At 43.9% G+C, this 12,018-nt stretch overlaps 1 protein-coding gene across 1 annotated transcript in view; it reads right to left on the bottom strand.

Moving 5' to 3' along the window:
* Positions 1-12,018, bottom strand: part of WDR55 (WD repeat domain 55) — a 266,386-nt gene that overhangs the window by 16,695 nt on the left and 237,673 nt on the right. Inside the window, exon 8 of the mRNA XM_086931380.1 lies at positions 6,024-6,193. Coding sequence (XP_086787506.1) covers positions 6,024-6,193 — 170 coding nt within the window. The remainder of the gene's footprint in view (positions 1-6,023; positions 6,194-12,018) is intronic.

The following is a 12,018-nucleotide window of genomic DNA, read 5'->3' on the forward strand; positions in this document are numbered from 1 at the left end:
ATACCTCTTAAGGCGCGCAGGTGAGTTATCTTGAGGTCGTCACCTCCACCGGCTCAAGGGAGCCTGTATAAATAGTATGTCCGAATGAGGTCCCACACTGCTCGTCCCATCAGCGTGTGACCCCGGAGCATGATGGTCGATGTGGTCGGTATCAGCGGGTGCGCTTCTACCCAGGTCTTGAGTCTTCTAGGTATTCACTTGGTGTGCTTGCCATCCCTGGGCACGTGTTTCGCGTTCATTAACGCTCATCAGCAGGGATTAGGCGTGTGCACAGGGTTGCTGCATGGGCTGCCGTAAATATTCGTAGGTCCAGATTCCTCTTAAGCCTTTGACTGTTGTGTGGCGGCCTTCTCTTCCACCCCTAAACAATCTTTCTCTACTGATGAGGGAAGTCATCCCGAAACCCGAGACATGTCTCAGGCGATATCCTAAAACCCGGGACATGTATCGGGTCTAGAGATTCATCAGTCCTACAAGTACCGACTTGCACCCACCTGGGTGATCCACTGAAGAACTGCAAGTACCAGAGTCCCGAGAGGCGATCCGGAGGAGGGGCTAGCGGTGTGCGCTCCATTTATGACGAAACACAATACAGCTCCCTTGAGCTTTGGGCCGACGGGCTCTTGGAAGACGCACCTGCGTGCCGGTTCTGGCATCGAAGCCTTTGACTGTTGTGTGGCGGCCTTCTCTTCCACCCCTAAATAATCTTTCTCTACTGATGAGGAAAGTCATCCCGAAACCCAAGACATGTCTCGGGCGATATCCTAAAACCCGGGACATGTATCGGGTCTAGAGATTCATCAGTCCTACAAGTACCGACTTGCACCCACCTGGGTGATCCACTGAAGAACTGCAAGTACCAGAGTCCCGAGGGGCGATCCGGAGGAGGGGCTAGCGGTGTGCGCTCCATTTATGACGAAACACAATACGGCTCCCTTGAGCTTTGGGCCGACGGGCTCTTGGAAGACGCACCTGCGTGCCGGTTCTGGCATTGAAGCCTTTGACTGTTGTGTGGAGGCCTTCTCTTCCACCCCTAAACAATCTTTCTCTACTGATGAGGGAAGTCATCCCGAAACCCGAAACATGTCTCGGGCGATATCCTAAAACCCGGGACATGTATCGGGTCTAGAGATTCATCAGTCCTACAAGTACCGACTTGCACCCACCTGGGTGATCCACTGAAGAACTGCAAGTACCAGAGTCCCGAGGGGCGATCTGGAGGAGGGGCTAGCGGTGTGTGCTCCATTTATGACGAAAGGCTATGTAAGACACATTCATCCCTAACATCTTCATAAGGACTCTCACTGTCAAAGACTATAAAGTCCGCCAAAGGTGAACATGTTCATCCATTACCAGCTTCCTCTTTAACATTGGGATTACCTCGACCTTTAGCGATTCCAGGTTCACTCATAGGAACGTTTTCTTCTGGACAGCACTGAGAAATTATTTCTCCCAACTGATTGAGAAGCCTAATCTGAACAGTTTTTTTATCACCTGATTTACCCTGTCTTGGCATTTTATGGGCAAGTTTGTCCATACCAGCCAGTTGCCTAGGTAGAGACGTATGGTGCCTCGGGCCACAGTGCCTCGGGCATGCTATGACTAATGCTAGACATTTTGTGAACATTCTTGGTGCTGATTTTATCACAAAGGGTAACACTTTGAACCTGGAATGGGCTTCCCAATTGACAAACCTGAGATATTTCCATTGATTTCTGTTCAGAGGGATATGGAAATAGACATCCTTTAAGTTGGTTATTGCCATGAAGTCTCCCTCATCCAGCATAGGAATTACGTCTTGAAGTGTTGTCATCTTTAATTTTAGCATCTTTAAAAAATGTGTTTAGCTGACTCAGACCCATATGCGGTCGTAAGGTTAAGTCTTTCTTTGGGGGGAGGGGGGTAAAGTCATACAGGTTAACATTTTAGAACAGGACAGTGGGAGATTTGTTTGGGGAAGTGGGAGACGAGAAATCAGGGGAATGTATTTTGTCTATTGATTCCTATTGCAGCAGAGGCAATTTCAGACACATCATTTTTGGTTTAAAAAGTCTTGCTTGGCCTGATCCTTTTGACCTCTGACCACTCACTTTCACTCTGGTTCAAAAGGATTGCATTTGCTGTCCAGAAGATGCCATTGAGTCGCTCTGCGGTGCTAAAGGTTGACTGCCTTTGAAATTGATGCTGTTAGAAATGTGGGCATAATTGTATCCTACACCTCCAGTTTGAGGACAAATATTCTCAGCCAGCTGCCTTTTTAAAATGGTGCCTGAGTGGAAATGTCTGCTTGCTATCTTTTGTGCCTCCATGAATGACTTAAAGCAAGTTTAGGCAATAGTCTTTCTCTCTATTATGACCAATGTTGCTTAGATTTGACTGGCAGGTTACATGAGCTCTTCTATTTCTTATGAATAGATTGACAGCGCACTCCTATTGTACCAAAATAAAAAACTATATCTATTTGAATCAAAGTTGCTTGCTACTCAGTGAGAGGCAGCCAACCTCTAAAACATGTGACTAAGCTGATGAATGTTCACCAGTGTACTGGGTGCACAGGCATGTATCAAGAATAAAACTACACCAATTTTCATACAAAAAGCAAACTAATACACGATTGTATTAAAACATGTGCAATTATTATCATGTGATAGGTATTCCTAAGAGTTCTTAGATGTTTGAGGAGTTCAAGTGATGCTCAGCTAGTCTAAAATTATGTCTTTCGGTATTGAGACTGTCACTGTACCATGGTTGCGAATCCTTTGTGGATAGTCTTTTTAGTTGTAAGGGTGCAGTCGAGTCATATTCTTCATGGAGATAGTATAGTGGTCCATGAGATCTTGTACGTCTACCATATTTTCAGGGGGTACTAGGATGCCATCACTGAGTGATGCCAGTTGGTGAGATTCATATTTCTTGTTTCTTTTCCAAATTTTCGGTTTGAGTACTTGTGTGGTAGTTGCTCAAAAGGGAATAGTGATGAGGATCGCGAAACGGTGATGGTCTGACCAATTGCAGGGGATGAAAGATTTTAATTGGGTAAAGTTATTTTTTGAGATGATAAGATCAAGAATCTCCCCCTTGTTTTGTGTGGGGCTATCACAAATTTGTATCAAGTTAAGATCCGTAAGAAAATATTTAAGGCCGATAAATGAGGTTTAAGTCCCCGAAGAACATGTGAGTGCAATGTTGACCAGTGCTTGTTCTGATGATATCCATAATATGTTCTACGAAGGAGAGATTATCACCAGACGGATGATAGAACGTGTGCAATTTGCAGAGGGGGTTGCTATTGCAGGCAATCACAAGAGATAGATATTCACATGATGAAAGAGCAGGGGACTATATCTGTTTAACTGCAAGGCTGTTACTGTGAATACAAGTGATGCCACCACCTAGTTTGATGGGTCTATCTAGTCTGGTGATATAACTTGAAGGGACTAGAATGTCGAGATTAGGTGCAGAAGGCACATTTAGATAAGTTTCCGTCAGGATCAAGAGGTCAGGATGAGATCTGCAAAGTCTGCTGCGTGTCTAACAGCCGATCTACAATTGAGAAGAATGCATTTCAGAAAGGATTTGGGAAATGTCCTTAGTAGTCTAGGTAAGATCAACTCTCTTGAGGTTATGTTTATTTATCATTCTGTGGTTGAGTTTACATTCCCTGTGAGAGTTTGCAGTGATAGATTGGATATTACTCTGACTCTCAATGCTCACATAGTGAAGAGGGTTGTATGATAGTCAGAGTGATTCGATATCTTCCTCCGATAATGAGTTTGAATCAGAGGATCTCATGGGTCTAGAGGGTGTGTTGTGGTAGGAAAGGGTTCTCTATCTCAGCAATGGGAACTTTGGAATTGATGAGGATGGTATGGTTGTGGGGGGAGTTGGAGACATAGAACAGAAAGAGTTAAGTTGTTCAAGGCCAGGTGTTGTCGAATTGAGATTAATTACTTATCCTATGATTGGTAGTTGACCTAATGGTGATATGTTTAAGACTACGCAAGTCTTCCTTTATTTGAGGTGATGTCTGTGCAATCTCATCCATCCTGGATGCTAGTAGGATGTTTAAGGATAAAGTAGGGTCTTGTCGTAAGGGGAGAGGGGGAGATGGGGTGCTGGAATCTATGCTGGTCAGGTATGTTTGGCCAGCTGAGGGAGACATGGGTGGAGTGACCTCAACGTTGAGATCTTGGAGTGTTGGGAGTATAGGGGGTGTGGTGTTGAATCCTGGATAGCATAGTGCTGTTGGCCAGGGGGATGTGCGAGTAGTGATATAGAATCAGAGGGGTCAGAGGCCTTCCGATTAGTTGGCAGGGGGTTAGGGTGAAGTGAAGGAGGCAAGGTCAATGACTGGTTGAAGGCTGAGATATTGAATTAAGGTCTTGGGACTACTATGGATTGTAGCAAGGGGGTGGCAAGGATGGTCGGAGAAGTAAATGGTTACCATGGCTATATGGTTCAGCATGGCTATATGGTTCAGCAGTGTTTGCACTCAGTGTGAGGTGGGCATGTAGTGAGGTATAGTGAGTGATTGGGGTTGGCTCAGATGCTCTTGAAGGCGAATACATGTTGTGCGCCTGTTTAGAGGTCTTGGGAGGGGGAGGGCACATTTGTGGTTGCAGCTTTTTTGATGAAGGGGAATATTTCCTCAAATAACTCTAGGTTGAGATCGGAGACTTGGATGAGGATTGCCCCATTGTTGTAAATGCAGATGGTTGCTTCTGCTTTGAAGACAGAAGAGAGGGTTACCAAGAGTCTTAAGCCATGGAGAGTTTTTTTGAATGCAGAGAAAAGTCTGAAAATTCAGGATTTAGAAACATTTTCGACTTCCATGTCTGCTGGAGCATCAGTGGTACTTTGCAGCAAAGATGTTTGATTTCAATGCAACTAATTGGATGCAGCTTCAGGCTTGTCCCGCTGGAGAATTTTGAGCTCCACCGAAAAATAACTGAGTTTGAAGTTAGAAATCTTGACCAAGCAAAGGTGCGAAAAGTATCTGCCCTAGGTGAGTACTTCGGTGGCAGCAACATGTTAATTTCTCCCACTCTGAGCTTTTTACACTAAAATTAAGAACAGTGGGTCGTCATTAAGCAGGTATTTGGCTTGGAGGTGTTCGGCACATACAGCCTTCAACCTGGACTCTCAGTAGGATTTTGACTTCCAATAAAAAGAAAAACACTTAGTCAAAGAATAAAATAGTAGACCAAGACTACCTACTTGGTATATCAGACTGGCACACCTTCAAAATTCATATCTCTGGTCCCCTTATTGGGTTTTTGTCGGTTTGGTGGAATTTTTCTTATTCATTTCTTCTTAATTTTTAGAAACTGGTTGTGAGATTTTTATTGAGTTGTGTTTGGAGTTTTTTATTTTTACTGTTTTAGTGTTTCTAATATTAAGCTTGTCTGCACTGTGTCAGAGCTACAAGGGTCTGAGCCCAGATTTAACCTATTGAAACTGTATTCCCATAATTTTGGGACTTATTATCTGGTTGGAACTCATATCCTGCCCAAATAACAACCCATTTTCTTACATTTTGTTTACATTGTTTTGCCATCTTTCTTACCTGAATAAGTGTTGTCTGCCTGTAAAAATTAATGTTAAGTGAGCTTATTATATTGGTTTTAAATTGCCTCAATCCAAATCCCTTTATTATGAACCCCTTTGAAGATAATAGAATGTTGTTGAGTTAGATTGCCAAACATCAACTCAAAACATTTTTTTTAAAGTAATAAACAGAAAGATATTGAATGCCAGAGACACAGTTGTTAATGGATTGTGGGAAACTAAACTTTGCATACAGGTGACTACTATGAGTGTATTGGAAAGCTTTGGAGGAAAGAAATGTTAGGCTTGGACCCACTGCCATGACACCCTCCTAACTACACCTATTCAGGAATTTAGAGCAATGGATATGGTCTCATAAGGTGTAAATACAAATGCAGCACACCACATCCTGCCCATTTACTTGATCGTTTTCGATTCATCAAAGATGGTAGCACAGATGGTGTCTCTTCCCTCACCTGATCACTCCATCCATGGAGCCTGTGCACACAATGTTGTCTGTGATTGGTATCATACAATCAATGGACTCTGCTTTCACTGCAAATCGGTCACTTGTTGCTCCAAATCCATCCCAATTAAAGAGATAAATTGTCCCCTCGCTGGAGCCGCAAGCCACTTTTTTTCCTCTCTATAAAAAAATAAGTGAAACAGTGCCAATAAAGTTAGAACAAAGAAAAATAAGTGTCTCTTGTGCTAGATCTTCTCAGGCCACTGGAACAAGGGTAGTTATACTTATTTAATCAAGGTCAGGATTGTCTTATGAAAATCAGTAAAACCTGGTGAAAATAATCATTGGATGAGAGCGACAATAGTCCCTGTACTAGTTAAGAGGCGATACAGATGTTTACCTGGTACCAAGATACTTGTAAGAAATATTTTGGTAATGAGGCAGAATAAAGCAGAATAAGGTCAGGAAAGACAATGTTCACAGACAGAATCTATGTTCACAGAACATGAGCTTGGTTAAGACGGAGGTATATCTATCTGCAGACTGGATACAAATCCCCCCTTGTGGTTAGAGTCTATGAAGTTAGGTTTCCAATGGCATGTAGAAGTACGGGAAAAATAATAGTACTCTACTCTCCAGGGAAAACTGACTTTTTGATTGCTCTTCATCATTCAGAACGGTGCAACACAGCAGACTGAATGAAAACTGCTATTTCAAGGAGACGTTTGTATTAAGAATTCAGACTAGGGATACCTGAGCACATCAATCAGTGTTTCAGTGCTTGCCCTCACCTGTGCACTCTTAATAGGGCCTCCTCAGTTGCAGTTGTTTTTACACTTGCAGGGATGTGGTCTTCCCAGCACTTACCTTCTCGCCATCACATTTACAAGGTGCCAGTCTGGCTATGTCCGAGCCATGACCAGACTAGAGCTTTTCAAACTGGATCTAGACCAGCTTTTTGGAGCCTTCAGGTGCATGGCATGGATAAGGGCCCCATAAAATCTGCTCAAAATGTGGTCTACCTTAGTACTTTTAAAGGGTTGCGCAGTTTCTACTCAGGTCGTCAACTCTGAATGCTATTCCATTTCTCACTTGACTCATGAGGCTGGACTGTAAGTAGAGGGCCCTATTCCAGTTACTGTAATTGTACTTACTCACTTAAAAAGTGCTTCCAGGGTTATACACCTGTTGATTCTAGGTGGATCTAGCAGAGTGTATATCCCCTTGGTGTGGAACAGGGACTCCCATGGGTTGAGCCACTGTTATTTCTGGGCGGGTCCCACACAGTTCACATCCTGGATGTTTAACAGTGCCTCCAATGTTGGGTCTCTTGTCACTTCTGAGTGTATTTTATGCAATCTACTCTCTGGGGACCTCCAGCTATCCGCATGCTATGCATTCTCTGTCTCAACTTAAGCATACTGAACAATTCTAATAATTGTATGTGACACAACTGTTTTATTCGCACACTATCAACATCCTCCTACTTGCGTGCAGTGACGTTCAAAATGCCTTATTGCAAGCACCTTTTTGACACTCACATGCCTCACACATAGGTCAAACTACATCTAATATCCTATCAATTATGCATTCAGAAGAGCGCCAGGAATCCTATACAAATTGGAACACTTAGTCGTCTCATCAGCATCATTATGTTTCATCAGCATTATTCTATTTCCTCAGCATCATTCTGTTGGAATTTATGTAAGCCAGAACGAAATTGGAGTCACATGGCAAGGGGGAAGACCAAGCCTTGGTATGCTATCGGGGATGATGAGGGGGTGCTTATCAGGGACGGAGAGCCTCTGTAATGCAGACAGTAGTTGCTGAACTGGAAGAAATGTATCAAGATGGCACTAGAGTACACCATGCAGTGGGCCATAAAGCTGGTGTGCCACCAATGCCATGGGCCTGTGGAAACAGATAACAAACTAGCAGGTACCTTTGAGCAGCAGAAGAACAGATGGGAAGAGGACAAACCACCATATATCGTAATGCTACATTAACGGAAAACACCACCATGAGGCCACACACATCATCAAACCCATTAAAAATTTCCCATCTACAAATTGACTCTGTCACAATAAAGGCAGAGTGGGTAGGATACAAAAGGCATGCCCTCGGTGGTACAATTCAACTACAGTGAATGGCCAGATGGCTGGTGGGGTATACCAAAAAAGAGGCAGTTACCTGGGAGGGAGTCCCCATATAACAAGAAGCCAAACAAGCTGATAGAGTTGTTCTGATGTTTCAGGCCAGACTACTGTGTTGCAAGAACACGGTCAGTGATGTGTCCTGGGTGAAGATCTCATCGTAAGTGGTGGCATGAACTGCCTATCACCTATTGGACTCACCATCAAGCACCTCACCTCTTGATTCACTCACTGCCTATAATCAGACTACCTGAAAATAAAATAACCTTACACCATAAAACTATTGTCCAGTGACATATGATTGAACCCACACCCAAAAAAGTATGTTGTGCACAGGTTTAGGACAACTGAGTGGATATGCATCTGCCACTAAAGTGGTGCATGTGTCTCAGCCATGTTTACGTAGGCCACAGCAATGGCAACATTAGAGCCTACCAAGTATCCGTCTTCATTTCTGTGTTTACTAGAAAAATCCCAGAGGAGAGTGACTTGAACTGCTGAAGACAAAGCATTGAACTGCATAGTCAAAATCTAATAGTAAAAACTGCTACAGTTGCTTTTGGACTGTCTCTGTGTAAAGAAAAAACATATCTGATGAATCTGTTTTCATTACCACATTAAATACACCTGTAAAAAGGTTTGAAGGTAACCACAGTATCAACGGGGTTAGTGGTGATGTATGTGACCAGAAAGAGCACTTTAGGTAAAAGATTGTGTTCTTGCATTAAACATAGCGGACCATGACTGTACCAAGATGTTGAGATAATCTCCTGGGAAGTAATGTTTATCAGTTACAATATGCCATAAATCTGATGATTTTCTAGAACCACCACGCAGAGATTTGCAGGTAAAGGTCTTGAGACTATCGAGAGAATGTACTAGTCTCCTACAGTGAAGTCTGCCTTAAACTATCAAATTAAAAGAGCTAGCTGGATGGAGCCTGATGATATGAAGAAATCATTTTAGGTGATAAAGATGGCTCACCGGAAGCCAAAGTGGGGCAAGAGTGTGGACAATGCTGTACCTACAAGCACTATAGTTGAATTGTTATCAGTGAGGTCCCGCAAAGAATCTCAAAACTTTGCTGACATCTTCAATGCTTGACATATTCAAGTATGTATCCTGCAGACCTACCCAAGACATTCAGGGACTTTAGAGTTCGGCGGACAGAATAATCCTACATGGAAGATGTTCTGTCTACCTAATTGCAAGTGCCATAAGCTTTAATGTTCTTGTAATACGGCAGACAGAGCATCCATCATGATGGAGTGATAGAGTATCCCATCTGCAACATTCTAACTAAAGCCCTCAATCAGTAGTTTTTAAAAAGCATAAATTTAAATAATCCCTTGACATGCAATGGGTCTAGGGTAAGGATGTCACTGAGGAAGAAAAGTTGTAAAAAGGCCCTTAATCCCCCAGTCCTCGCTGCTAGCACTAATTAGTATTAGAGTAGGAACCTGTTTTTTTCAGTTGCACTGCAACCACTCTCAGAAGATAGAGATCTTGCTGTTACCTGAGGACATTCTGAGTTACTAAAATTAGGACATTGCAATAAGAGGTTGTTGTATCCTGACTCTAATGTTATTCTTGTCCTGCCAATGGAATCTTGCTGAAATGACATAACATGGAATGTTGAGTCAAATAGGCACAGTTGGCTGGGCTGAGCGGCATGCTGGCTGCTCCTGGCGGGTCTCTATGAGATTCTGTAACTATCTTGAATGAATCTCCCTGAATCCCCTATATCTGCGTGGACTTGATCACTACAATTTTTGGCGATGATGATGGGATAAAAACTTTTGGGTCATAGTCCGCCCAAATTTCCCTTTTAGGTATGTTATTATTATATTGAATATTATATTTACTCTGCTGTCTTTACATTATATTTTTCATTTTGTATTGATGATGGTGTTTGCTTTGGTTGAGGATTATCCTTTTATTTTTCCTCATCTTCTCTGTTTTCATCCTTCATTTCTGTTCTTTTTTGTGATGTTTTCTCCTGGTGTCTCGTGTGGATTCTGAGCTTTTCTGTTTTTCTGCTGTGCTTTCTTTCTCTGTGTTTCCCACATCCTGTAGTCCGGAGTTGTGTTGGTTCTTTCCTCTTCTGCCTTCTTACATTCCTATTGTGGCTAGTGGGTGTGTTTTGGGGCCGTTGTTCGTGCTTCTCTTCTCTGATCATGTGGTTTCTTTCCTTTGCTGTTGTGTGTAGAAGGGAGGATGGTTCCTATGTTTGGTTCTTATGTTTTTGGTTTTCCTCTCTTTTTTTTTTGAAAACCTTTATTGTGCAGATAGTAGCATACAAATACGGGCCTACAACCAATTAGGCCGGCCACGAAGCAATCTGGAAAGCAAGGAAATCAATAAAGAGGTTTCATGGCAGTCACCCAGTATATTGCAGACTAGTAGTTCAATCGTAGAGGAGCTGAGTGTGGCCACCGGACGCAGGATCAAAGAAGGTTAATTTTATAATAGAAATTATAGCAGGATCAGGTGCAGTTTAATCATCTGAGTGTCCACAGCGGGCCACGAATCAAGCAGCGAGACATCAAGGCATCAATAAAAACGGTGATCAGCAATAGTCTACAGCAAGCAGAATAGAGATGCCATATTTCCATCCAGTACCCATCGTAGCCCGCCACGCACACACAGACCACCAAATTAACATACTTATACCTAACTGAGTAACCAGAACGGCAAAAGGAGTTACAGTAATTCTCCATACTGACCCAGAAGATAAGAAAGAGGGGGAACAATAAAAATGAAAGAAAAGAAGGAACGCCGTGCTGCTGTACGCGCCCCCACAGCGATAAGGGCGAGCAAAGTGACTAGGGACAGCGTTATTGGGGGGTGGGGCGTTCAAGTCAGGATATCTGTGCAATCAATATCGTATAAAGGAAGAGAACCACCCCCCCCCCCCCAAAGCAATCACACCGTGGGAAACACACACAGCCACGGCGTCCTAGGAAAGGGAACAAAAGAGCCATAGAAACTAAAAAAACAGTCAGAAAAAGACCCATACCCACCCACCCCACCCTGCACCATTGCAGAAGGCTACGGTCTACCCCCCAGCAGCGTGCCTGTCGCCCTAAATAGGAGACCCGAAATATAGGAGAAGTTAGAGAGAGGGAAAGGAAACAAAAGAGACAAAAAAAGGAAAAGGAACCAGGGGGAGAGAAGAGCCATCAATCGAATCATTCGGCCCCTACCCCTCGCCATCACCCACATTAACGCAACATCAAAAACGAAATCGACAGTCTCGGGTATCATAAACCTTCGAAAGAATCGTCCATAGTATCATGGTTGAGGGCACTTCTCATCTCCATCCGCCCACCATCAGTCCTCCGGGTCTAGAACCGGCTCACCCCTGTCCTTTCTTAGCCATCGCTACCGCGCGTGGTAGAATAGTGGGCAGCAAACAAATCAAAGTGGTGAGGCCGTGTGGTAGAAACAGGACAGGCCATGGGAGCAAACCAGAGGACTCCAGCAACCAGCGGCCAAGCAAGAACTTTGTGCGGCAGTCTAGACGTTTCAGCAACGACAACGGGAACAACAAACAGTGTGGGTAAGGTCTCACCGCCCAGGAAAGTAGAGTCGTCCCCGCAGGATAATACTGGGGTCTCGCCGGGGCAGTTCGAATCGGCAATCTACGTTGTTCCCCGAGCAGTCGAGCAGGAACGGGCCCCGACGCGGTGCTCACGCCAGCGCCCGCCACAATCAGGGCGACCCCGGGATCCGGAGCCGCTGGTGTATAGTCTTGTTGATGCACAGTGACAGCACTCCTCACGGCAACAGAGGGGGACGAAACAGCACACACTCGGAGCCGAGCCGCGTCCAAGAGGGGCGGTCCGACAG

This window comes from Lissotriton vulgaris, chromosome 7 (genome assembly GCF_964263255.1).
Source record: "Lissotriton vulgaris chromosome 7, aLisVul1.2, whole genome shotgun sequence".
Classification (NCBI taxonomy): Eukaryota; Metazoa; Chordata; class Amphibia; order Caudata; family Salamandridae; genus Lissotriton; species Lissotriton vulgaris.